Source organism: Melospiza georgiana, chromosome 2 (assembly GCF_028018845.1).
Source record: "Melospiza georgiana isolate bMelGeo1 chromosome 2, bMelGeo1.pri, whole genome shotgun sequence".
Classification (NCBI taxonomy): Eukaryota; Metazoa; Chordata; class Aves; order Passeriformes; family Passerellidae; genus Melospiza; species Melospiza georgiana.
The window spans coordinates 94,631,001-94,658,676 of record NC_080431.1 but is presented as its reverse complement, the minus strand read 5'-3'; the positions used below and the strand labels follow the sequence as shown (position 1 = coordinate 94,658,676).

Below are 27,676 nucleotides of genomic sequence, written 5' to 3'. Positions count from 1 at the left end.
TTTTCCTCCCACTCCTGTGCTGAAGTGTTGCAATGTGCATTGGGGCAGCTCTGCAGTCCCTGTTAGAAAGCGGTTTTGTTTTACAGTGGTCCCTGTTTGTGGAAGGCAGGAACATTGAAATCAAAGTACACCAGAGCCCAGCTCATCTACTGTGCTTGCAGCACAAGCTCCTGCATCTGATAGCAGAACATGAAATTAATGTGAGTTATGAATGTCAGGTTTTGGTCCAGGCTGATCATCTGGGTTAGGAAAAAAAATGTCTTCAGCATGAGAAACAAGGAAAACTGATGCTGACCCCTCCAAACCTACACTGAGTCTCCCTAGCAGCACTGAGAAACTGTGCCAACTCCCTTTCTAAACTGGAATACCACAACAAGCCACTTACTTTGAGGCAAGAAGATGCACTCTCCACCTCACCTATGCACACACAGTATCCTTTAGGATAGGTGACATATGACGTTGCCCTTTGCTATGGGGAAATGGCCTCCTGCTCCTTGTTTACACGCTGTGACATCAGTGCTGTGTGCATTTCTCCCCTGCTGCAAGGCACCAATGAACTAATGAGACAGGTAAGCTGCTGAGAAAACATGACTAACCAGGGTAGTGAGTATGATGGGAAGAATGTCCCCAGACACGAGGTACATATACAAGGAAACTGCTTTCACAGAACTCAGGTCCTCTCTGCCAGCTTTGCAACACTTGCTGGGTTTAGGGTTTCCTTTCTTCTGTACTGATTTCAGCTGGTTTATATACACAGTGTTGAAGGATCCACTTAGGAGCAACCCACTTTTTTTTTTTAATTTACTTTTTTTTTTTTTTTTTAAATATGAGACAGCTTGAGAGAAAAAGAGCAGAATTGAGGGTATTCTCTGGATCAAAGGAGTAAAGCCCAAAAGAAATATGTTAAATAAGAAGTCTAAGTTTTTCCTTAATATGAAGAATTATACATGTCCCCTTTTGATGTTCAGGTTAATCCCAGAATGTCAGTCTTGGAGACCAAAGTCTAGGAAAAATGTAGCAATACAAGTATAGCAGAGAGGGAAGGAACACTAACTCCTCTGTACCAGCTTTTAGATTAAAACCCTGTCATGGACCACTTCCAACCTGCTGACAAGTGCTCTCCAGAACCCTTAAAGCAAATGCAGGTACAGACCCCGAATGCTCCCTAGGAGTGGAATTGTTCCTGAGATTTTACCTCTGTTTTTCTCAAAACCAGTCTAGAAGCAAAGTAAGTGTTGTGCTGCATGGTTTGGGAGGTGTGTGCTGTTGGAAACGCTGCTGGGGTGGGGAGGTGTGGCCGTGGTGTTTGCACACCTCAGCTCACAGTGTGCAGCAGCAGTCTCAATTACACCCAGTGGAGGATAGGGCATGTTTGACATCAACACAGCAAATATTCACTTGCATTAAGCAACTGGGTTGTAAACTACCATTTTTATGTCCAGTTTAAGAAATACCACGAAGGTCATGCTGCTCCAGAAACATATTGCAAAACCAAGTTCTTGTTTCCAGCAGTTTGTGCTCTGACACTTCACCTAGAGGCTGTCCCTTACTCCATGCTGCTGCTCAGGAGACAGAGTGAGGGGAGAGATTTGTTCTGCTCCCATACCTTCCAAACCAAGGGCTGCTTTGAGAGCTGGCATGTTCCTCACTCACACAGGGAGCTTGTACAGTGTGCCTGGCACAGTGGCTACGTGCTGCTCCACAGGGAAGGCAAAGCTGCACTTACTGGGCTTGCTTTATTCATTCATTTATTTATTTAAAGCCTACATTCCCTATAGCGCTCACCCCAGCAGGTGCCCCGGGGACCAAGCAGTGCAGGCACACTGCATCTTTTCTCTGTGCTTGTTCTGATTAGGATGGCAAAGAGGATAAACATGACCTTGCTTAGCCTGGGTGTTTAGCAGGTGGTTAAAGTCTAAGGTGCTGGTATTCAGCCTCTTTGCTTTCTGTAATGAGACCCCTACCCAGCAAGTACAAGCTTCAAGACAACTGGATTTTGGTTTTGTTCTTAACAAAAGTTTTTTCCAGATCCCATGAAGTAGCTCATGCGTGTGCACAAGTCACACTCTCAAAAGATATTTCATTAATCAAGTATATTGTATTAACCTAAACCAAGACTGATTGCTTTTAATGCTACAATACTGAGCTGTGCTTTGAAGAGAAGGATGAAACAGAGTTTTCAGAAACAAGTGCATTCTGTTTCCTTTCTGTTGTTATTTGAGATACCAAGATAGGCTTATCTCACTTTTTGCAGGTGCATAGAAAAGTGGTTTCAGGACAAATGCTGCTGCCGACGGCCACTAGTTGGCATTATTGATACATCCCAGTAGGGAGCTGGTGCAATAAAAACACGGGCAGACGGCACATCGGGGAGCTGGGGTGGCTGCCTTATGCTCACCTCGCAGCCTTCTCCAGCTCTGAGGCTGGTGGGCTACACTGAATTACAGCTCGGCCAAAGAGGGCTGAAACCAGCTGGATGCCTTCCCAAGGAGGAGAGGTGACAAGTGCTTTTTTCTTTGATCACCACCCTGCCCCAGAGGAACTTTGGTTGAAGATGCCTCACAGGGTTTTGGTCACCACAGATGTTACGTAGTGCTTGGGCCAAAACCCAAAACCCATTAATGTTCAAGGTCTGCAGCATTAATAATTACAGCTTGTGGATGTAGCAATAATTTACCAGTAACTCTCAGAGAAGCACTTTGAGAACACAGGGCTGCTGTGAGCCAGCACATCTTGTGCAACCAATGGGTGTGTGTATATTTTTGAAAGAGCCTTTTGTTATGGAGCTTGGTGGAATTAGACTTGCCTTAATCTGCTTTGCCTGGGAGTAGATTTATGCCAGGAGACCTGATAAATAAGATGTCACTGATGAAACAAGTATGAGCTCAGGTATCAAATTGTTGCCTGAAATGGATTTTGCTTGGTAAAAGGAGAGCAAGTCAGCAATTCAACTTTCATGGGAGGAGAGTGTTTGGAATAGAAGAGGAAAAGAAATTCTATGCCCTCTTCAGGGAAAAAACCAAACACAAACTCATTAAATTGTTTTATAGAAGAGTTTTCATTCATATGTTGAGACTAATCTCCAATTAAATCCAATCCAAAATTGTTATTGAATAGCAAGGATAAAGGTGCTGCCTGTCCCTGCCTGCATGTGGTTTAGGAACCTTCTAAACACAGAAGAACTGCAATGAGACAAAGCCACTTTTGATTTGAAATCTCTTTTACTCTTGACATTTTCAAGGCAACTGCAATGACAAATCTAATTTTCTGGGTTATCAACTTCTCAGATTTGCATTACCATCCACTTGTTGAAAGACAAGATGCAGTTTGTAAGAATTGTAGAGCCTCCTGTGAGATTGAAATGAGAGGGTTTCTGGGCTCCCTGGCAGGGATGAGAACACAAAGGTCCATCAGTTGGATCCACTTTAGAAAGCTGAGTTGTGGGTCCTCCTCACAGCCACTGAATGTGCAAAGAGCATTCGTGGGCTCCAGGATCTCTGAGCACCAAGGTCTTTTCAATGAGGAGAAAAGCATCTGCTTAAGGTTAAGGTCATAGACCATCATAACTGAGGTCTAAGGCTCGAAGAACAGGGAACCATCTCTTTGCTTGTTTAAAACACACAGGCTGATTTAATAAACCTCACTTGTGTAAAGTGCTTTGTTAAATAAGGGAGGAGGTGCGCTTGGGGGTGAGTTTCTGCTCAGGAAGCAAGTGAATTTTTACCTTTATTGGGGTGTTTCTGCCACTACTTGGCATCTGATTTTGTTTTATGGGTTCTACTTACAAATTTCACTCTGGCTGCATAGATTCAATCTATGGTGTAAAACAACAGTCTTTGGAGTAGAAACCTGCCTAGACAGTTCTCAGCAAAACCCTTTGTTCACTTGATGGTGGGAGAAATATTTGAATAATATAAAGCAATTCCCTCCTGCCTCCTCGTGGGCTGATTAATATAATTTCATATTGCACCTGACCCGTGCTATTCAATACAACTAAAACATATAAATTATAGACCTCCAGTTTGCATAATATACTTTAGAAAGACCACGTAAGAACATGTTGTTTTACTACACATTTATTGGAACAGCCATACTGCTAAAAACATCCTAATCTCAACTTTGTGGGCAAAATTGTTCACTTGTATTTTAGAAGATGGTGACTTCAGCAGAAATGGGAAAACAGATATATTTGTTTGAAAAGTAGAAACCTGAGAAGTCTTCCTGAGAACGTTGGTAATAACTCAGTGATGTTAACAGTAATCACATGGTTTCACCCATTTTTGTTTTGGCACCATGCTGCTTTCCCACTTCTCCCCAAGAAGAAGGTCGAGGTGGCCTTGACTGAGAGGCTCTTGCCACCACAGTATGGTGCAAACTACAACCAAAATCACTCCTTGTCTGCCCCTGCCTGCTCCAGGCCGGGTAAGAGGATCAGAGATGACTCATCCCAGTTGTGAGTAACTGCTCTCGTTCCCCTTCTCGCTGGATGCTGCTCATGGGATGAACATGACCAAAAAGAGTCTGTTCTTCCATGCCTGTGTCCTGGCGCCAAGGACTGGCAGGAGTGGGGCAAAGTGTGAGGGATGCCTGAAATGGGGACATGAGGTGGCATCGGCAGCGGTGGGAGGACAGAGATTCTGCTCATCCCCACCTCTGCAGCTCCATAAGAGGGTGGCAATCAGAGGTAAGCGAGGGTTGCCAAGGCTGCATCTGGACAACGCTCTCAGGCTCAGTGTGATTCTTGGGGTGTCCTGGGCAGGGCCAGGAGTTGGACTCGATGGTCCTGATGGAGCCTTTCCAACTCAGGATATTCTGTTTTCCCGCGAAGCCCACGGGGTCAAGCTTGGCCGACGAGGCGTGAAGCTGCACTCTGGACCGGTACTCCGTGCCGGGCTCTCCCGGGCAGAGGCAGTGGGGGCAAGCTTGGCGGACAAGGCGTGAGGCGGCACTCCGGACCGTGACTCCCGGCCGGGCGGTCCCGGGCAGAGGCAGCGGCCCTCACGGGCAGGCTCCTCCCGCCGCCCTGACGGGAAGCGCGGCCCCGCCCGGCGGGCCCCTCCCGCGGGGGGCGGACCCGGTATAAGCGCGGCCGCGGCCCCGCGCCCCCACAGCCGCCGCGCCGCCCGCCCAGCCCTGGCCGTGCCCGTGCCCGCTCCGCCGCCCGCCGCCCCGCGCCGCCGCCCGCTGCGCCGCACCGCCATGATCGTGGAGAGCAGCCGCGACGCGGCGCCCGATGGCGGCGACGGCGGCGCCCTCAGCAGCCCCATCAACCTCGCCTACTTCTACGGGGCCTCGCCCCACTCCAGCGAGGGCAGCTGCTCACCGGCGCACTCCTCCGCCCCGGGCTCGCCGGGATCCGACTCGGACCTCTCGGTGAGCAGCCGCGGCGGCGGCCGGAGGGACCCCCGGGGCGGCCCCCGCCCCGCGCTGCAAGGTACGGCGGGTCCCCGCGGCGGCCCCGGCTCCGGGGGGTGGCGGGGAGAGCGCGGAGCCGCGGGTCCCGCTCCGTCCCCTCGGGGGCGAAGCCTCTGGCATGGGGAAGCGGCCGAAGCGGGGAAAAGCGGGCGCGTTTGGCCGGCGCTTCGGTCCCGGTGCCGCGGTGCTCCCATCCGGGCAGCGGAGGAGCCGCACTCCCGTGGGATGGCGAAGGGGTACGCGGAGCGGCTCTCTGGCTCCTCTCTGCTAAACCAAGCTTTAGGTGCCTTTCCACGAGAGTTTCCAGATTGTTTGGGGTTTTTCCCTATATTTATTATTTGTTAAACAGTAAACGAAATGGGTGGCTTCAGTTCGGGTTTTGTTTTCGTGTCTCCACAGTCGAACAACACATGGGGGGAGGAAAGCAGCACAGAGGACCTTTCCAGGGGGTCCGTGTGAAGAACTCCGTGAAGGAGCTCCTGCTGCACTTCAGGAGCAGCAAGCAGATGTCCTCGGCTTCTGCCACCGAGGAAAGCAAGGTAACCGGCAGCTTTCTGCGCTGACAGGCTTGGTTTTAATGGTTACTGAAGCTGGCAAGAAAGCACTCTGCGGTAATGCTAGAAATGAGCTTTATCTCCTCTGGATGGAGTCTGTGTTTTTCCTTTTCAACACATAATGGAAAAATGCAGCTGGGAAGAAATCAGAAAGAAGGTTTGCCGTGAGAGAAGGAGGCATTTAAAACTCTTCTTACTAAGGTTTATTTTCTAAAGGGAGCCTGGATAAAGATACATTTGTGTTGCGAAACCGCAGAAATTCCGTGTTGGCTGGAATGAGATCATTCATTGGAAGGGTTAGGGATTTTTCTCAGATTTGTTTGTCATGCTATTGCACCTCTGTGCAAAGCACACAGGGTAGGCCCTTTCACTCTGAAAGGACAAAAAATTACAGGAAATTCTGAGAAGATTAAAGGCTGTTTTTGGTTTGATTAGATTATTATTTTGTGAGTGTATGTTTGAAAGCTTCCTAGATAAGTGTTTTCAGAGGAAGATATTTGCATAGGAAAGTTCATGGCATTAAAGAATTGTAAAATTGGCTGGGTTATTAATGTTTCAAAAAATTCTCTGGTCTCTGGAAGGAATAATATATTTCTCTAGATTTTCTGGAGTTTTGTGGTATTATAACAAATGGCTTGAAAAGCCTAAAGAAAAACAGTGGGTTTTATTTAAGTTTCATTAAACTATTTCCATTTTCTAACCTTAATTAAAAGCAATTAAGTTAGGGTTAGACAACCACGTACTAGAATTATTCTAAGGTATATTCTGTGTTTATAGAAGGAAGTCATGGCTGTTTTCTTGTTATTTTTTTTTTTTTTTTTTGGGTGGATTGTTTTTTGTGTTTATTTGTTTTTGCTTGTTTTCCCCCAGAAATAACATTATAATAACAACAGAAAATTTTGGATTTCTCTTAACAGGCACAAGGAGGATTGGCGAACTACGAACCATACACAGGTAGATCATTTTTTAATACATACCCTGCAGTAACATTTTAAATAAATTGTGAGAGTATCCTCTAAATGGATTCTGAATTTATTTTCTTTTCATCAGAACTGAAGAGCATACTGGGCCACAGTGGCAAAAGGAAGGCTCCTGAACTCCTTTCTGATGGACCTTCTTTCAAGCGCCAAGCGAATGTTCACCCACATCTCCTGGTAAGCCTGTAGTAATTTTTTCCATGCCTTTATTTTTCAGTTTCTTTTGCGTGATCAGAAACTACTAGGTACAACTATACCTTGAATTTTCTGGGGCTTGTTTTGATTTGCCTTGTGTTGTTTTGTTTTCCATCTCCATCAGACCCCACCCCAGACACCAACTTCTATGGATAGCATGGAGGAGACCCATAAAGCTGAGCCCAAGCACGAGAGCAGCTCTGATCTGCTTCAGAACATTATAAACATCAAGAACGAGTCGAGCCCCATTTCCCTGAACACGGTGCAGGTGAGCTGGTTGCACTCAGTCTCCAGCCACGGCTCTCCTGCCGAGCAGTACCAGGACAGCCCGGGAACACAGGCGTTCTCCCCGTCCCAGAAGTACCAAGCGTTCCAGGACCACACCAGCCAGCACATGCTTGATCCTCCACAGCATTACCAGTTCCCTGCGTCCCAGAGCCAAGATTTGTCACAGAGTTACCCCTCAGATGGCTCCTCCCTGGACTACAGGCCGTTTGTTGGCAGTGACCAGTCCCCTGCCTACCAGCAGAGCACCTTTGAGAGCCACGAGCTGCCGTACTGCCCGCCGCAGAGCTTCTCCTCCCTCCTGAACGACTCAGAGGGCTCGGACAGCATCTCCGCTCCCCTCCAGCCACTGAGCAGTGCCCATCCCCAGGCTGAGGCTGTCCCTCATGCCCCCAACTTCAGCTTGCTCTCCAGCAACCTCTGTGGCAGTCTGGAGCGCAGCATCTCTCTGGCTACTCTCAATGTCTCGCTGCCTGACCAAAACGTTGCCAGGAGCACGACGCAGCTGGGCAAGTCATTTTTTCAGTGGCAAGTGGAGCAGGAGGAGAGCAAGCTGGCTAACATCTCTCAAGACCAGTTCCTCGCAAAGGATGCTGATGGAGACACGTGAGTGCTGTTTATCTTGGTGTTTCTTCGGTGGGAGGTTGGGGAGTGTTTCTGTTTGGGTTTTGGCAGACTGTGGGTTATAGTGAAGCAGGTCAATAGTGGTGTTTGTGTCACAAGTGCAGTGGTTTGGCTGATCAGGGGAAAGGTGTGGTGTTGCTGATGGCTGCCATGCAGAGCTCCAGCACACTTGAGTAGATGTATTTTCTAATTTCAGGTGCTTATTGTTAGACTTGGTTAAAAGGGGAGTAAAACATGGCAATTTAGATGCTTTAAATTGCCCTGGTAAGAAAATATCCATGTTCCTGTCTTAGCTTCAGACCTCCTCTGTTTAACTGGCAGCATAATACCTCTTCTAGACCTTTGGTTCTCTGCTGTCTTGAGCCCTGGTTTGTGTCTGGTAGTGTAACTCTGTTGCCTCTCTTTCCTGCAGCTTCCTCCACATTGCTGTGGCCCAGGGCCGTCGAGCACTCTCCTATGTTCTTGCAAGGAAGATGGCTGCCCTGCACATGCTGGATATTAAAGAGCACAATGGCCAGGTGAGGTTCTGAAAAAAATCTTTGCACCTGCTTTCTGCACCTGAATGCTTCTGCATGTCTGAATCCTGGGAAAGATGTGGTGAAATGCTTATTTAATATTAACCCCAAGATTTAGCCTGCATACTAATATTAACCTTGAGCTATTAATACTTCTTGGGATCACCTTGAGCTGGTAAAACTATGTGCTCTGCTTCATTTGTCCTGGCTTCCTAGTATTCATAATCACTGCTTAAATAATACCAGGTACCTAGGGTTTTTATTTGTTTTAGTTGCTCTTTCCTGTTAGAGATCAGATGACTAATAGCTTAAATTTTCTTCTTGATGTTTGCAGAGTGCTTTCCAGGTTGCTGTGGCTGCCAACCAGCATCTCATTGTGCAGGACCTGGTTAGCTTGGGGGCTCAGGTGAACACCACAGACTGCTGGGGCAGGACGCCGCTGCATGTCTGCGCTGAGAAGGGGCATGCCCAGGTCCTCCAGGTAAGAGCCAGGCAGGCACAGCTCTGCCCCAGCCACTGACTCTTACCCTTAGCTGCGTTGGGAAACTCTGGAAACAGCACCACACCAAAAAAATCCCTCCTTTGTCTTTCTCTCTGGGTAGCCTTTTGAGTCTGTCTACACATAGAGCTTAAAGCGGGACTGAATTTCTCATTAAGGTTCTCATCAACATTTTTGAGTAATTTTGGGGGAATCCTCTAGTTTACCAAACCAAAACAGTAAGTCTCCTCTTAGCTATAGGATCAGTGAATAGTTTGGGTTGGAAAGGACTTCACAGATTTTCTAATTCTAATGCCCCTGCTGTGCTCAGTGACACCTTTCACTAGACGAGATTGCTCAGAGGCCCATTCAGCCTGGCCTTGAACACTTCCAGGAATACTGTTATTTATTGCAACTTTATTACAGCTATTGCAGTAAGACAATAAACAAATTTGAAGCAGTATGTGGTTTGGATAAGATGTAAATGTGTGCCTGTTCCCACTTTTGTAGGCAATCCAAAAAGGAGCTATGGGAAGCAATCAGTATGTGGACCTTGAGGCAACAAACTATGATGGTGAGTAGTTAAGAGTTTATAATTTACAGAGTTACTGGATAGTACAGTGCTTTATAGCTACTGATGGGAATGCAATAAAATGCAATATTTCCTTTTCAGATGGAAATTTACAGGTGCAGTTGACATATCTGTCAGATGAAAACGTGATTAGTCTGTGTCTGTCAGGAGCTCTTTCCTCTTGCACGTGATTGCTGTGTTTGGCATGGAGAGTTTAGGTTGTAACTGGCCATTGTTAAAACATTGGAGTGCCAGTGTTGTCAGTGGATACAGTAGCCAGAATCTGGCAGTAGAAAGCTGTTCTGTTGTTCCCTTCTCCATAAACCAGCTCTTTCTAACGTACAGTTTGTACAAAAATACATTTGAAATTGATTCTTTCACCATCTGCTGGCTGAGGGCCCAGAGTAGGCTGCTGCTTCACTGTTCTGTTGATGGACAGCACAGATCTCAGGCTGCTTGGGTCCAGTCACTGTCACCTACAAATATGGAACCATCCCTGGACCTAGTGGGGGTAGAAGCTCCTTTATCCAACCTCTCAAACCAGCTGCCAGTCAATACTTCTGTATTGCATTTGTTCATTCATGATGATTTTTGGGGTTTTTTTTGTATGTTCAGGTTTGACAGCATTGCACTGTGCAGTTCTGGCCCATAATGCTGTGCTGCATGAACTGCAGAACTGTCAGCCACCTCACTCCCCTGAGGTCCAGGAGCTTCTGCTGAGAAACAAGAGCCTGGTAGAAACCATCAAGATCCTGATACAAATGGGAGCCTCTGTTGAAGCAAAAGTAAGTAAAATGCCTTAGTGTGAGGTGCCACATTCTCCAGAGAGAATGTGGAAGCAGACTGTGTCCCTTTCTCCCATGCTGCATTGATTACAAGGGAAGAAGACTAATTTGAAAGCTTCCCTACAGCTTAATTTACCCAGATGGGCTGAGAATGCTCCATTTATTCAGAGCAGGGTATTACCAATGCAAACGAGCCCTGGGGAAGGAGGGAGGTGACAGGCTAATCTCTAGACTAAGAATGACGCTTCGCTGGCTGCAGTGAGTGAGTGTTGTAAAAGTAAGAGTATGTTTGGAGCACTCTGAGGTACCCATAGTGGTGGGGTGCTGATGACACCGTGTTCTTGGGCTGCAAATTTTAATTAAAAACTGCTTAGCTGTGCAGTTCAGGTCTGTGCTGTGCCAGACCATTACTTAGCCAAAATATCAAATATTACATTATGTAAGCTTACCTGCAGATGAGATCAGGTTCCATTGTTCATTAGATGTTGATATTAAAATATATTCAGATTCACTGTTGATGAATTGTAGTGCAAGTATGTTTGCTCAACACTCTGCAGTTACTTTGCTTTCTATTTTTATTTGTCTGTATGTTCCCCCTGGATAGGTGAAGCACCTGCAGGGAAGACTAAACAGTTTCTTTTTTTGATAGGATCGCAAAAGTGGTCGCTCCGCTTTACATTTGGCAGCAGAAGAAGCAAACCTGGAGCTCATTCGTCTCTTTTTGGAGCTGCCCAACTATCTCTCTTTTGTTAATGCAAAGGTATGGTGAATTTTCCATAATACAGACAGAGAAAAGAGAGGCTCATGCCCCCACTTTCCCTTCATGGAGTTGCTTTGTGCTCCCCAGGCTTACAATGGCAACACAGCCCTGCACGTGGCGGCCAGCCTGCAGTACCGCGTGAGCCAGCTGGATGCTGTGCGCCTGCTCATGCGCAAGGGGGCCGATCCCAGTGCCAGGAACCTGGAGAACGAGCAGCCAGTTCATCTGGTTCCTGATGGCCTTGTAGGGGAACAGGTAAAAAATTCACAGCAGCCCTCTCCTTCCCTCTGTCCATGTCCATGCAAAAGCTGCGTTCCACTCCAGAACTTTCTTTCGAGTTTTGCATTGCAGCTTTCAAGGAAAAGATTTAGCAAGTGCTATTTTATTCTTTAGATCTTCAGCTTCAACACCAAGATCAGAATATACAGACTTGAAGTTTTAGGTTTCATGTGCAGCTTTTATTTTTTCCATCTTAAAAGCTTTTACCTGTCAAGATAGGCTTTGTTTCTGTAACCCTGCAATGTACTGAAGGCAATACTCCTCTTTCTCATCTCACTCTGGTCTGAGTTCATGCTTTTACTGCTCTTGTCAGAATTAGTAATGACAGTTCTTAGGCCTGAGTAATGATGAAGAAAATCACTTTTTCCTACTTGATAAAAAAACTGACTCTTGACCTAAGATTAGTAAATTAAGCACAGCTGAGTTGCTGACTGTTGCATTTCATTGGTTCAAATGCTGTAAAGTGGGATCACTTCTGGTGTGACTGAACTCAGGACGTAGGCTTGGATAAATGAATGCAAAACTGGATCTAGGGTGGGTTTTTTTCAGGACTCACTTCAAGATGATGAATTCTGATGTTTCTGTCTTTTTCTCTTCTCCAGATAAGACGTATCCTGAAAGGGAAGGCGATTCAGCAGAGGGTGTCGCCGTTTTAGGCTCCATGTTTCTTGGAGTTCAGCAACTTACACTCACTGTCAGTCAGGCAGTCCTAGTCTATCTGTAAATAGAGCATTTGCCTGGTGTGGGCAAATGTTAGTTGTTTCTATGAAACAAAAGTATTTTGTTCACTATTATATAGTGGGTTACATAAAAGTAAAAAAGCCCCAAACCCAGCAATCAAATTCCTCCAGCCAAAAGGGAATGCTTCATTCCCAATATATGGAATATTTTCCTGGCTACCTGTATTTCAAAGCTGTAGTGAGACTGATTTTATTTAAACAGCCATACAGATAACTTCTAGACAAGGAAGACAAGGAAATTCTTTGGGATTTTTTTTTTCAAATTTTAGAGAGGGCTGATACAGGTCAAAATTGCAGAGATTGTTGTGTTTTTAGTAACACTTAAATGCAAGAGAAATTAAATATTTTTGAAGTTGAACATTTATTTATGTAACTTTGCGGCTTTGTTTCAGTATCTTGTGCAGGATTGTATATAGTCACTGACATTATTGTACAGCTGTATAGTTCTGTGAATCTATTGATCACTTGGGAAGGATCTGGAGAAAAAAGTTCCTTGATCTTGAACTTGCAAATTGCGTACAGAGTTATAATACTACACTGGTGCAAATCGGGTAAATTCTGTTTTTCTGAAAGACTGAGGTTGGAAAGTAGAGTTATGATAGATTGTCCCTGGCACTGATTTGTGCATACTTTTGGAGTTATGTAATAAACCAGGAAAAGCTGTGGTTCCTCAGGGGACTGTGTCAGTTTTTCTCATACCCAGTAAGGGTTTTTCTTGTGATAGAACAATGGATTGAGAGAGGAGGATCATTATTTTTATAGTATGTATGTAACTTGTACTTTTAATCCTGATTCAGTGCAAGTGTTTGGCTGCACTTCGCTGTTGATGCATGCTGAAATCTCTCAATGTAATTATAATACTTCAACATGTGTAAGCCTTACTAGTATTGGTGGGGCTTAAGCACATGCATAAGTAGCTTGCTGAATTGGGCTCTAGTTAATTCTAGAGACTTAAGGTTTTCCACCTCCTAAGCAGAGTTAGTCCATTTATGGTTTTACCTTATAGGTATAGTGGCTAGCAAAGTAATATTTGATGTTAACAGTTTTTCTATTTTTTAATAATTATTAATGGAAAATGTATACCAATGATGCTGTATACTTGTGTTCTGTTGGATAAAACTTCCTCCTGTCATTTTCTGAATGATCCATGCTGGGCTGTAATCCAGTAATATGTTCTCTGTATGGTCTTTGTTCTTAAACTGTTTTTTTTTTCATCACATGCAGTTCTCTGTTGTAACCATTTAATTAGTCTGATTATGCTGTTTTGGCAAAGTATGTCTTGTAGACAAGCTAAACGAAAAAATCTGATATGCAAAGGCTTAGTTGCAATGTATTTCTTGAAGGGTTATGTGTAACTTGTGTTTGAATAAACATGCTCATTCAGTTCTGGTGGTTACTGTGTGTGATACAAATACTGCTGTAGTCAAGCTTGAGGTAAAACTGATTTAGCATGGTAATAGTGTGAGGCTGAAAAGCCATTTGCTAAGATGAAATGAATTCTCACCATTGTGCTGGTTATTCTTTCTCTTGTTTGGTGCTGGGGCTCTAGGTCATGCACTGTGCACTTTGTGTTGTCTGGGAACTGAGTAGGTGTGCCCCAAATCGAATTTATAGTCCCCGGGTTGGAACCTGAACCCTTGTCCCTGCATACTGGAAAGAGTGATGGCAGTTCTGACAATCTTATGGTCTCCCCATGCCTTCCCTGCCATGGTCCTCAGTTCTGGCAGCTCAGGCACAAGTGTCACCCAGCACAGGTGACAGTGTTTGTTAGGAAATAGGGCTGTACACATGGGGGTGGGCTGTCTCCCTCACAGGTGGTGATGAGGTGGTTCTGACCTGGCAGTGACCCCTCAGGGGGAAGAGCTGTCATCACAGCCTGTCCCAGCTGAGGATGGAGCTGGAGAGGTGACAACGGCTGAGGTAAAAGTGGATGCAGCATTAGGATCTGTAGGAAAGGAAGAAAACCAAGAGCGCTTCTATGTAACTGCATGAACCTGCTGTCCAGCCTGCCTTCCTGCTGCTTGTGCTGAGGGTGAAAGTGTGGGAATTGGAAGAGGCTCAGAGGTGTGGAGGAGCCTCCCTGCAAGGAGCAGCAGAGTAAACGAGGACAGTCCTGCAGAGCCATGACAGGCCAGAGAACCCCAGTGGGGATGAACTCACTCTCCCTTTCAGCATGAGAGCTGGAAGCTATTGGTGAAGGTACCATGCACACAACAGGCAGCGGGAAACAGAATTGAATTTCTTATTAGGGTATGCAAAGGTGAAATGGCCCCTCTATGTGAACAGCTAATTGTGTCTAGGTTTGTTTAAGGTGCTGTCATCTGCACCTCTCACTGCAGGTGACCCTGCCTTGGGTGTAACATTATTTATGCAAGGAACCTGATAGTACTGTTTCCAGTTAATTTTAATTTTTTTATAAGACATGGTTATCCAGGAGAAGGAGCTGCTGATGAGATATTCTGGCCCTTCAGATCAGCCTGATCTGACTGCCTGGCACTCCTTTCTGGTTGGCATTGACTGAGTCATCTCACATAGGGTTCAAATACCCTGGGCTTGTAAAGGTGGCGCGTGTTCAGCCAGTGCTTGAGCATGAAGCAGGTGAGAGGCATTTAGCAAGGTGTGTGGTGCTTTCTGTGGCACTTGTGCCCTTCTGCAAGGGGCACTCCTGGCACTCCAAATTAGAAAATTCCTAGGGGGAGGCTCTCGTGTTTGAAACTTACTTCATCTGCCTGGAGTGTAATTTCATTGTCTGGAGAGTTCAGTAGGTAATTTCACAAGAAAGCATCCCTGCTCTGACTCATTTTTCTCTCCTATGATCTTGGGAAGGTCTGGCATATCTGACCCAATTTAACTAGCTAATCGAAGCAATTCCTTTTTACTGAAGGCCAAGTGACACTAAATATTTAGCACTCTCATAGTGTTTCCCTGATAACTTATGATTCTTGGAACTGTTGAATAGCTTTTATTGATGTGGATGTAGGCTCACCATTTATTTCACTGGTTGCAGTAGAGACAGAAGAGACTGGCCTGGTTCCAAGTAGGAATATCAAGACACATGGTGCTTTGTTCCCAGGATGTTTCTGATTTGTTTGTCTAAGTAAGCCAAACCTCAGTAAAGGGCTGCTTTTTGATTTTTGTGGGCTACTCATCTGGCTGGAGTTGTGGAAAGTGGCAATCCATGATTTACAAGAAATGTGTTCTGCTTCTGGAGATGGAAAATGTGCATTTCCCACATTTATTGCTCATTTTATATTTTTATCAGAAAACAAAAACATAGCCAGGAAGTACTTAGAACTAAGTACTTAGTTCTTAGAGAGGTTGGGTGTGGTAGAGCTGACTGTGAGGATACAACATGAACTGCTTACCTGACAATTTGCTTGTCTGGTTGCCTTTCTTTTAAAAATATATATGCTCCTATGTAAGGGAAGAGCTGAGGCTGTTAAAGTGAACATATAAAGAACAGGTTACTGCAATTAAGTATCTGCCAAAAATTGGCCTGGTATTTCAACACATTCAAATCTTTCTATTGTTATCTATAACTTTTCCTGAGTGTTTGGTGATATTCTTGGCCTGAGATACTGATGGCTTGGGAAGAAATGCTCATCTGTACACAGAGCCTGTATGGTCAGCTCTTTTCCAGGCAAAATTTCCTGGCTATTCTTGGCAGTATTTCTTTAGATCTGCTTCCTGATAGCAAAAAATCTCAAGGCAGCACTAATGAAATTGGGAACCACATTAGTGCAGAAGTCCTACACCTGAGGTTGTCTCTCCTCTAATAGTGGAATTTAGACACTGGTTTCTTCTCCAGGTACCTATCTCAGTCTTGCTGGAGAAGGGAAAGTATCTTGGGCAGTGTTTTCCTAGTGTGTTTTCAGCTTCTGTTGTTGAGGCTGTCTCAATAAACCTTTGTTTTAATTTATCTATTTTATCTAATTTATCTCTTAGCTCTGAAAATGTGATCTAGGCTGTTTTGAGAAAGTGATTGCTGTATGAACTGACTTGTACTTCACACATGTTTTTCCCCATAGTTTCTGGTGAAATTTTTCCCTTCCCCTTTGCTAGTCAGAAGGCCTGATGGGAAGATAACTAAGGTGGTGCTTTAGATTTCGAAGGGGGAGCAGACAATTGAAAGAAGTTGCACGTTGCTTCTGTAGATGTGTCTGGGCTGCATGGCAGACTGAAGAGTCTGAGTGATTTGTCTTGTGGATGCAGTGCAGAGATGCTTTTGCATGTGCCTAATGAAAGCTTGTAGATCTGTTCAGATGATCCGGGCCACATAGGTGACCTGTGGGTACCATCTTTTCCCATGGTATCAAATGCTGTGTGTTGGCCCCAAATAACAGGTTTCTTCAGCAGTGCTGAGTGCTTTCCATTGACTCAACCTGGGAGAGCGATAGAACTTGGGTCATTTCAGTCCATGGCTCCTTAGGACAGCCTTCAGTCTATCTTGAGGCTTTTGTGGGAAGGCCCAGAGCTGCCCCATAATCTTCAGAGCCAGGCTGGCCATAAAAAAGAACAGGGACTCTGTAAACACTGCTATTCATGGCTAGCCAATAAACCCTGAAGAGCTGAGCATGTGCATCTTGTTGTTTATCCCCAGGCAGAACACAGGTCCTTGCCCAAGGACTTTCACTCCACTAAAAACATCCCAGTAAGTAATGCCAATAAATTTGGCATTTCTATAAGAAGAATTGGAAGTTTGAGGTCACAGTGATGAGAAGTCCCAAGAGGTGCTTACAGAGTCCTTTGCACGGTGCTGCAGTTGGATGTACAGTGTAGGAATAAGAACTGGGTCACCAGTGACAGCCTATGCTCATTTTGAGGGGAAGTGTTTTAGGAGCAGTTTGAGAAAACCCATCAAGATAGTAGCATGTCATTATCATTATTCATCAGTAGATTTCCAGGTGGCTTCAAAAGCCTGCAGTAATCACCAGTCCCATCGGCTAGATAAGAAACCTGAAGCAGGGAGAAGGAAAGAAGCTCGTCTGAAGAGACTCAAAGAACCACGGGAGCTCAATCCAAAGGCTATGTAGGCTTGCAATTACCCTTCTAGATGGCTGCTCTTTGTAAATTTTCCCAATAACACAATGAGTAATGACTTATCTGTTGGTTATTCATGATCCTTCTGTAGGTCACTCATGTTGAGTTCTTGTGTTTTGTGTGCTCAGTTTTGGAGACCCTGCCTGTGATACTGCTTTTGCTTGCTGCTAGGATTACCAGTCTGTTTGGAGGGGCCATTGGACAATGCCTCAAAAATGAGCTTTTTCATCTGAAAAATTTAACATTTCTAAGCCCTGATTGTTGGGACAGGAAGAGAAAAAACAGACCCAGACTAGGAAAAAAGCACCAGAGCAAATTGAGTATGCTACAATGGCAGGGAATTCTGTGTTAGACCCATGAATAGATTCAGAGCGTTTTGTGAACACTTGAGGCAAAACTAGGGAAACCTTTTTTAAGTGAGGCAAAATCATATAAAGACATTTTGAAAAGCTAGTCATGAAATATCGTTGGTCATTAATGGATTTCTTAAAAAATAAAAGAGGAGATGAGTCAAAGTGAGGAATAAGCATTTGTCTTAGTGGTTTGAGGTTCTAATGGTGCTTAAGACATCACCATGAGTGCTGTGATGGAGCTATATGAAACAAGTCTTCCTGCTGGGATAGAGGTGAGGAGATTGAGCTCAGGACATGGATGACTCATCAGGAAATAACTATGCCATTGGGTCACCTGTTCTGGTGCTTGGGATAGATGATCTCTCTTAACAAAAATAAACAGTGGAGGGAAAAAGAAAGTATTTAAAAATTAGCAGATAGGACAGGATGCTTGAATGCTTTTGTTTTTTTGAATGTTTATTTTTACACAGCTTTTATCCACTTCTGTTCTAGCCCCTGGCTCTAGTCTCAGGCTGGTATGATTATTCATTTTCTCAAACTTTCTCACACATGTCTGTGAATAAAATACATGCATATGTAGAGTTAGTTTATAATATGGATCAATTTATTTTTGTATTCTGTAGGAGAATTGTATGTATATATATGCATGCAAAATGTAAGTATGTAAAATGTATTGTGTGGGAGTACATAAGGCAGCAAAGCTCTTTCAAGAAGATTAATCTTTTTATCCAGGAGTAATTCATTACTTTAGAAGTTTTTACCTTCTTTTGTTAAAAATAGAAACTTTTCCCATGCTATTCTCTTGAATTTGCAAATTGAATGCACTAGTGAAAACCAAAGCAATGTGAAGAATAAAAGTTGGGTGTCTAATGGTTTTCTGTCCTGAGAATGACTGCCAATGTAGATTCTCCCATGCCTAATGAGGATGAAGCACATTCCTTGGCTCTTGATGAGGACCCTAATGTTCTCCCTCTTTCTTGATAAATCCATAAATCTTGACATTTGTGTGAAATAGTAAGTCTTGCCATCTCTGCTCTCTTTTACCATAAGGAGAAGGACCCCAGGAAAGGTGTTTTGCATGTACCTTGTGTCGCAGAGTGTTTAGTTAACAATGCAAAGGGTTCATCTGCCACCTGGAAACCAACATACAATGCACCAGCAAGTTCTACTCCTCACCCAGGGCTGGAACCTGTCTGTGCAACCAGTAGTGCAAAGGCAGATACCTTTGTACTTTATTATAGACACAGCAAACAAAGAATTTTTGTTTCTTCTTCCTACTGCCATAATGAAATTTTATTATTGCAGTGGTTTTATCTGCCTTCTGATGAACATGAATGTCGTTAGCCTCTTTCCCACGCTCTGCATCCATGTCTCAAGGTGCGTCTCTTGATTCCAGCCCTTCCTTTCCATGCCCCGTGTCCCCAGCTGGCAGAGCAGGCTGGGCTGTGGCTGAGCCCAGGACAGCCGATGGGAAGGAGCACTGGAGCAAACCTGCGCGTGAGCGCTGGCCACTCGCTCCCTGTGGAGCAGCCTGGGCTCAGGACTAGGATTTGCTTGGATGTGGAGAGCAGAGGGATGGGTGTGCACTTCTGTCTGGCTGGCTTTGGACCCTGGGCATGAATGAGTGAGAGCTATCCTTGCTGCAAGGACAGTAGCGGTCATCTCCTGTTTGTCTGAGAGGGACAGAGCAGGACCACCAGGAACATGGCTGATAAACTTCATGTGCTTTCTAGGAAGCTGGTGTAAAGATGCAGCAAGAGCTGTGAGGAAGGTAGCCTGCTCCTTTTGCCTTCCTGCTCCCAGGTTGATGCCTGAACTCCTGTTTCCCTGCTCCCATGGGAAGACGGTCCTTTGCTCCCCTGGCAAGAGCTCAGTACTCACTCCATGGCTGGGGCTGCAGCTGTGAAGACTTCTCACCCTTCCCTCTGCAAGCCCAACAATGGCACTTTCCTTCAGGGATCTACTGGTGGCTGCCAACCTTCTCCAGCCTTGTGTCCATTCCTATCCTGTCCACCCCATATGTGGTGTGGATCTTGTGACAACCTCTGCCCCAAGAACTCTTGTTTGAGATGCTGGGTGCAGGGACAAATGCAACAGGGGCCCAACTTCAAAAAGATGCTTCTTCCCTGATCACTGGCTTGATATCTTCCCAAAGGCCTCCTGGCACTGATGGGTGTTTGGGGGAGATTTGAATAAGGAGAGGGAGGAGGTCTGACAGCTCCATCTGGGACTCCATCAGCCACTCACCATTTGTGTACAGACTTGATGCTCTGCTGTGGCATTGTCCTTGTTGTCATGCCGGTGGCTCTGGTTCTTGCTCTGCCTGTTTTTTACTGATTTTTACTCCATTGTTGTATTTACTGCTCCTGAACTCTTTATTCTTGCTGGCTCCTGATAAATTACTGTCTCCTATTAGCCTTAAATTACTTCCTCTTAACAACCTTTAATTATTTGCTGCCATCATATCTTGGTGCCACATCCTCTTAATTAGGGTTGCCATACTAGTAGAGACTCTTCTGTGCCTTTGTTAAATCCATTAGCTTTGCTTCTGGCTTGTCTTGGCCATTCTCTCATCTTTTCCTACTCCTGCTTCCCCATCCACTTGTATTTTCCATTGATATATGGACCATCCTTCCTGTCCTCTCCTGTTAGCCTTTATGGTTCTACTACAACCTTCTGGCCACCAGGTCCTTCTTGCCTTGTTCTTTCACAGCCTACATCCTACCTGGCTTTTTTGGGCACTGGAGAGTGTTGGTCAATCTCTTTTCTCTTCTCTTCTCTCCCTCTCCCTCTCCTCTTCCTCTCTCGCTTTTATACATTCTTTGACCTGTCTGTCTAGCTTCCCCCATTCTTCTTATTTCTTGCTTTGAGAATGGTTTTGGTTTCTTTTCTCTGCTGGTGTCCCTATTCCTTTGGTGGGATGCATTTTGCAACTTTCTCCTTCCCTTTGCTGACAAGCTTCATTTTGAGAACAGTTTTTTTCTCAAGACTAGTTGCAATGACTCTTTGAGGACCCTTTTCCTGAGCAGCTCCCAGAAGTCTCTATCTTACTGTACTCAGTCCACCACATCGAGCTCTGGTACTTGTTTTCCATATAATTGTAGAATGCTTTGGGTTGGAAGGGTCTTTGAAGATTATCTAGTTCCTGTGCCATAGGCAAGAACAACTTCCACTAGAGCAAGTTGCCCAAAGCCCCATCCAGCCTGGCCTTTTCCCATTTTCTGCTCAGGCTCCTGCTTGGAGCAGTTTCTGTGCTCAGGCAGTCAGATCCTGCCTCTCCTGGTGCCTTTGGGTGTTCCACCTCCATGGAACTTAGGCTTACCAATTTGCTACAGCATTCAGTGTCCATCACCACTCTGCATTGTGCTCTGTGTTGTTGTTCCCAGAACTGAATCCATTTCCAGCATCACCACTGTATCCATCTTCTCTCCTGACTGTTTGCTACCTTCCATAAATCCTACCAGCTCTCCTTTCCACCACCAGCACATTTCCTTTTGTGTTGGCTACTACTGAAGTGTTGGCTGTAGAAAAAAATTGAAACTTAGGGGACTAGAAGAGGAAGGAAAAGTGGTCAAACCTAGAAACAGACAAATCTTGTCCACGAGCCTAGAATTAATCTATTCTCCCCCCTTAGTCTCTTTTTCAAATTCCTCTGGTCATAACCCATTGCTGAAATGTCAAGCTTCTCTCCCTCATGTGCTGGTGCCAGAAGCCCTGCAGCCCCTGTGCCTCTCTGTTCACCCATGCTGAAAACTGGCACAGCCTGCAGCTCATCCTCCTGCCCACCCTGCACATGGGATTTTGTCTGGAACAGCCATCCCACCTTTCAGCACAGGGGCCAGCAATTCCCATAGTGCTGCCCTTTCTTTCCCAATACTGGAGCACAAAGATTTCCAATGCTGTCTGTGTTTACCCAGAAGTGTTTTCTTTGCTGTGCCACATCTTCATGACCTAGGCCATGTGCCTCATGGATGCAGCTGACAGAGGCTGGTGTTTTGCTGGCATTGGGGAGCCATCTGCGAAGCAATCTTTGTTCAGGAGTCTCACTTCCCCCAGCCAGCACTGTCAGTTCTCAGGAGCTGTCTGCTTGCTCCAAGCATTCAGCAAGATTATGGAATGATTCTGTCTGTGTAAGTCATTAGTTTAACTAATATTGTATCTCTTTATTGTAAAATCCTTCTTTGAGGTTAATTAATGAGGAGTAGGAGGAGATAAAATGAACTCTGGTTTTGCAGGTGAAACACCATTCCTTTAAAACAAAATTCTTGTAATGTTAAAAAAAATAATAAACCCACTTAAAAGAAACCTCTACTTCTTCCTGTGGGGAGACTGTTTCCCACAGAAAGTTGTACCTTATCCCCCTCCCCCACTTTTTTTAAAGCAAGATATTCCCTGCATGTCTATATCTGCCTATCTTCAGTCCTTCTCTTAACAAAGTGATAACATCTTGGATCACCAGGATGTAAGCCGGTGGCTTGTCCCTTCAAAATGCATCAGGTGCATAACATTAGGTATGGAAATGCTGTATGAATGAATGGATCCTCAGATGGGGGACACAGCTTTCTGACTTCCCTTCCATGACAGCTGCCAGCTCCTGCCACATCTCACAGGGCCTCTTGCACAATGTGTTGTGCCTCAGCAATAAATCTCATCAGGCTCTCAAGATGTCTCTGTGAAAAACACTCTGTCTGTGAAGAAATGTGCCTGAGAGTGAGTGTGGTGCCCAGCTCTCCGTGTGGTGCCCCAGCTGTACCCCAGGAGATGGGAGTTGCTGTTGCCAGGGACATCCCAGGGTGCTGCTGTGGAGGGGTGGCACAGCCCCTCTCTGCCCAAAGCCACCATCCTCTGCCAAGGCTGGCAGAGACCTTGCAGCCTGCAAAGGCCTGGGAGGAGCTTCCTTAGGTGTGGCTCCTGACTGTCATGTCCTTATCAGAAAGCTGTGGGGAAGTTTGTGTTAGGCCTATTCTCTTGCTAAACAGAAGTTCAGCTTCCAAGTCGGTCAGCCCAGCTGGAAACTTCATTCCAAGTAAGGGTGCCTTAGGGAAAAAGCAATGTAGAGGGACCCTGCAGCTCTTGTAGCCTTCCTTGTATCCCATTTCTAATACCACCGGCCTCTTTTGGTGCATAGCTCAATAGCACCTTGGCAGTACCTGGGCTGGTGGGGGAGGAGTTCCTGCTTGGCGCTTACAGAAGTCACAACTGCAGCACTCTCACAATGCATTCAGTGTTCCCAGCTGTGTTATTAAAGATTGCTTTTACTTTTTCTCCACAAGATACATGCTAAGCAGAAAATAAGGCCCTACTAAACAGGTTTGGAACTACCTGGTCATTTTGATTGTATGATTCACAATGGCCTTGAAAGGAACCCTGGTGCATCTGTGAAGGGTGCCCTTTTCCAGAGGTGCCTTGTGTTGGTTGGGGTGAGACTGATCGTTTAACTGCAGAAATGGAGACTGGGCTGCTGAGCAGAAGATGGATGAATTTGCTCCAAAAAATGTGTGTTTGGCTGCAGCCCAGTGCTGTGTGCCTTGGCATGCTGTGTGCTGGGATGGGTGAGGAGCAGGAGGGGCAGGCATGGGGGAGAGGCCCTGGCACGGCGGGGCGGGCAGCACGCCTGCTCCAAGGAAGCGGGTGGGAGGTGATGGGAACCTGGGAGCTCCTGGTGGCATGGCTCAGCTTGCTCTCTTCTGCCTGCCAGGCCGGGGCCCTGGCACTCCCTGCTGCTGTGCTCCTGTTCCACATTCTCCTCGTTGCTTTGCTTTGCTTTCTGGTGAGGCAAACCTTGTTTTGGAGGGGGAGAGAGAGTGGTGCAAGATCTCTTCAGTGATGGGGAAAGCAGAGACTTGTTCTTAAAATCTCTTGTCTTCCCCTTTCCAACTCTCAGAGGAGCAGCAAAGCGCTTCCTGTGTCCATGCAGGAGCTTGCCTGGGATGCTGGCTCCAGGAGGAAGCTCTCAGACTCCAAGGAGCTCTCTTGCAAAGCTGTCCATGGAAATGTGTGCACGAGTGCATGGGGAAGGCCAAAACACAAAAACATCCTGTTAGTTCTGCAAGGGAAAGCTCATCATCTCACACAGCCCAGCCTGGAGCTGTGTGCCAATTCCTGAGGCAGGCACAGGGATGGAGGTCTGCATGATGGGAACTGAGTTTGGTGTTAATCATCACAACACCACAGCAGACTCCCAGTGTCTCCAGCGTAGGGATTTTGGAAGAGTGACTCTCTGGGTGCTATCAGAAGGCATGTAAATGCATGCAGAGCCAGCTTATGCACCCAGCAGGGAACAAGCCCTCCCTCCAGGATGGAGTGGGTGGGCCTGCTTATTGTCTGGGCCTGAGAGCCAGGAAACACCCCAGCCTCAGTCCTGGCTCCAGCAGCAGGCAACAGAACTGTGTTGGTAATTGCAAGCCATGAGGGGATTTTTGATGGCCCTACCCCACACTGGTTCATTCCTGTCTGGGAGGAAAGAGATGTTTTTGTGCAGTGTGCAAAGCAGAGCTGTGATCTCCTCTCCATTTCGGTCACATCCATTTTACAGCATTAGGAGTGGCACTGGCACGGCCATCCTGGGGGTTGAGAGCTCTTAAATGCTTTCTTGGCATTTCTTTAGACATCAGCTGTCACCTTTGTGGCACGGATGTGGTAAGGGGGTCCTCTCCCAGGAGAAGCCACAGACAGCAGGGATAGCTCAGTATTGGGCAGAGAGGGGCATGCAGAGGGGCTCCCATGTCCCCTCTCCTTCTCTGGGAAAGGTTGCTGGGGAGCAGCATCCTCTCTCTTGGGTGCTGGATGCTTGGGCTTGTCTGCTTCCTTTGGCAGCAGTCCAGGTGACTGCTCCAGTGCTGTCCCTGTGTCAGTCATACACAGCTTCTTGTGGATGCTGGTGTTGGGGTGGGTCAATAATGTGTTGTTTTGGGGAGGGACATGGTGGCAAGGTGCCTGCACATGGTTGGGAGAAAAAAAATCTTGTTTTCTTGAATACTGTTTCTCTGAGCAGAGTGCCCAGCCCCTAGTGAAAGACCTTCTCCACCAAAGAGGGCTTGACACTGTTCCATCAAGGCTTCCAAGAACTGGTGCCAGAGGACAGAGGATATCAGAAAGTAGTGGGAATGAATCCCCTGCTCTGACAGGGATAAAGGCTGAGACACAAGGTTTGCCCCATCCTTCCTCATGCCCACTCCCATTGATTGCTACCTCCTTGGCTTTGCCAGGTGTTGAATGGCCTCAGTGACTCTCCCCACACACTTTCTTTTTAAGGGGTTATTTTTACCCTGGACCCCTTCAGTGTCTGCTCACAGGTCTGATCCTGTGGACAACTTTGGGGTCTCTGAATTTTTGTCCAATTAAGAGACACAAGCCCTGCAGCTTGGGGATGGACCAGCAGCAGCGCAGGGAGGAAGGTGATGGGTGGAAGAAGCTGGCTGCTGTGCTGCAGTCACCTTCTCCCAGATTGCTTGGTGAGGGCCTTGTGCTGGAGATTGGCCCATCAAGACAAAGTGATGCTGGCTCAAGGAGCACTGAAACCTGCTGGATCTGGTTTGAGATGTGATATGGTGAAATCCTGAGAGCCTTGTGGGGATGTGAAGGGAGGTGAGGGTTTTTGACTGGTTGTGGAAGGGTGTGGAGGGCCTTCCTTGTGTTTCTGAGAGGTTATAGCAAGTGCAGAGGGTGAACAAAACTCTCTGTTGGTAAGACAAGGCTATAATTAAAGTCTTTCAACCTCCTTGCCTGACCTAATTTTTTTTAAATCGAATCTTACCCACTTTGAAACTTTGCCTTACCCAAGGATAAATGCAAAGTAATGCAATTAGGTTCAATGAAAAAACAAATGGTAGAAAACTGATCAGTGATAAAAATCTGATTTGATCTCCTATAAAGTGGTGGTCTTCCTGCGGCTTCCTTGCCCGGGCAAAACCCAAGTTGCCAAAGGTCCCCTTGCTTCATCTATCACTCAAAAATATAATTTCCTTTTACATTTAACACCGAAAACTTCCAGCCAAACACATAATTAGTGTGCATAAAGCTTGTACCAAACAAACCAGGACAATTTCCCCACCATTACAATTAACTTCCAGTACTGTTCCTCACTCTCAAAGAGCTGGGGTATTCTTGCAAGGTGACTGTGGCTCACCAGAGCCTTGAGGCCTCATACAGGGCTGCTCTGGCTACTTTTCCAACAGCAAATCTTTTTTTTCTCTTCCCCAGGAAAGGATACTGTCACCCTCTTTTTTTAAGATTTTCTAAACCTTCTGATGTTGACATTCTTGTAGTGAACTTTCTCACACACTTTCTGTAAATAACTCATTGTTTTGCATTCCTTTATGGAGGAGGAGAAAGTTGATGGACTGTTGGTGTGTCCAGTGTCATTGGAGAGGTGGCACTGTCACTCTCCAATCCACTGTCCCTCTTGGAAAACTATAAATGTTGGAGTCAGAAAATAAACTTCCCTTTTCCTTCACCTTGACAACAGTGGTGTGTGCTTGTGTTGTTTTGTATCCTATAGCGACAGGATTCCATTTTAGGTGTGAGTACATCTCCCTGAGCAGCAAGGGCACACCTATGCCTGTGAGAGTGGAGGTGGAGCTGGCTCTTCTTGGGCCCATGGTTGGAAGCACAGCAGCACAAGGTGTGGGATATCCCTTGGATGAGTTGGAGTCAGATGTCCTGGCTGTGTCCCCTCCCAGCTTCTGGTACACCCCTGGCTCACTCGTGGGCAGGGCAGAAAGGCCCCTGATGATGTATAAGCACTGCTCAGCTGTAACTAAAACATTATTGTGCTCTCTACACTGTTTTGGTCACAAATCTGAAACTCGGCCCTGTATGAGCTGCTATGAACCAAATATCCCAGTCAAAACCTGTACACCTCTTATTTCCAGTGAGGAGGCTAAGACAGAGCTTTTATCCTGGTATTTTGTCACAAAAGGACACAAGATGGATGAGATTTGTAGGTAGAACATAATATTTCATTAAACCAACTGTTATAAATGCAAAAAGACACTCTTTTTGGAATAGGGCAATTCTTTGGTTTTGGGCTGTAGGCATGACAAGTAGGTTTTTTTCTACCTTTACCAATTAGCTTAGTAAAAGACAGGTTTGCAATCATGCACTCAGAGCAGGTGACTGCCTCTGTACTGCTGAGGCTACAACGAGGCAAGGAGTATAAAAGCAACACCTGAAGAGGAGGAGACCTGCAAGTATACTGTGAGTATATAAATCAGGTCAAAGAAATGAACAAATTAACTTGTCAAATTCAATAACTCAACGTGGCATGTAATCCAAAGTTCAACTGTATATAGGTTTTTATTGCTTGCTCAGAATCAACTGCTCCAGTACCCTGCTGTTGTTTGTGTTTCCTCTGTGCTGGTGCTGTTATTCCAAAGAAGTGATAAAACTTCAAGAACTGGACTTTGGGTTTATACTGTTTGTGCTTGGGAATTGAATTTTTTAATGGAATTTGTCTTTATCATCTAGAGAGAGAGAGTGTGTGAGAGAGAACAAGCAAGAGGCAGAGTTTTACATATCTACATCATCATGAATTTCAAAGGGCTTTACAAATCCTACTCTTCCAAAATCTACTAAAATGCTGTGCTTTGCATATGATTATATGAAGCTCATTAGTAAGAGTACTAATGAGCCTCTACACACCCGAGGCAGATAAATGAGGTTCCAGAGTAAAATGATTTGCTTAAGGTCAGACTCCTGAAAGTTGACAGCAGAGCTGGAAATAGAAACTATTGTTTCCCAGTCCCTTGTACCATATTCCCACGGATGGAATGTGAGGTGCTTTTTTTTTTTTTTTTTTTAAGATGAAAACACTGCTGTTTGTTCATGCTGTTTCATTTCTTGTGTCTTCAATGTAATCTTCACAAATGCAAATGTCCTGACCTAGAGCTATATAAGGCCTTCATTAAAGCCTCCCCACAATACCAGCCTTCATGCAATTGTATAAAGCAGAAGGGGTAGCCCAATTTAACAATTCCCATGCCTCATAAAATGATTGGCCTAGTTTCTTTAAAGTGGGTTAAAGCCATAGCCCCCAACGTGATTGAACATGGAAGCCACACCATTAATTGTCTATCTTCTGCCATTAAGGTAGTGAGTTACTGGG

The 27,676-nt window shown here is 45.6% G+C and overlaps 1 protein-coding gene across 2 annotated transcripts; it reads left to right on the top strand.

The window, feature by feature from the left end:
• Positions 1–5,316: 5,316 nt before the first annotated feature.
• On the top strand, positions 5,317–13,544 carry NFKBIZ (NFKB inhibitor zeta). 2 transcript variants are annotated; one of them, XM_058045606.1, is made up of 12 exons: positions 5,317–5,434; positions 5,815–5,954; positions 6,887–6,923; positions 7,020–7,123; positions 7,266–8,032; positions 8,463–8,568; positions 8,900–9,046; positions 9,554–9,617; positions 10,230–10,399; positions 11,049–11,159; positions 11,247–11,414; positions 12,041–13,544. In XM_058045606.1, exons 2-12 carry the CDS (start codon positions 5,826–5,828, stop codon positions 12,092–12,094), a joined length of 1,857 nt encoding a protein of 618 aa, XP_057901589.1. In that variant the 5' UTR covers positions 5,317–5,434; positions 5,815–5,825; the 3' UTR covers positions 12,095–13,544. The 2 variants fall into 2 exon arrangements, with proteins under 2 accessions (XP_057901589.1, XP_057901590.1); XM_058045607.1 differs by having other exon boundaries at positions 5,359–5,434; positions 11,247–12,072.
• The last annotated feature ends 14,132 nt before the right edge of the window (positions 13,545–27,676 follow it).

Excerpts from the sequence above, each read along its gene's own strand:
- NFKBIZ (XM_058045607.1), top strand. The coding sequence starts at position 5,826 with ATGGGGGGAGGAAAGCAGCACAGAGGACCTTTCCAGGGGGTCCGTGTG. Across the intron at positions 5,955-6,886 it reads CTGCCACCGAGGAAAGCAAG|GCACAAGGAGGATTGGCGAA; the intron begins GTAACCGGCAGC and ends TTCTCTTAACAG. Across the intron at positions 11,160-11,246 it reads TCTCTTTTGTTAATGCAAAG|GCTTACAATGGCAACACAGC; the intron begins GTATGGTGAATT and ends TGTGCTCCCCAG.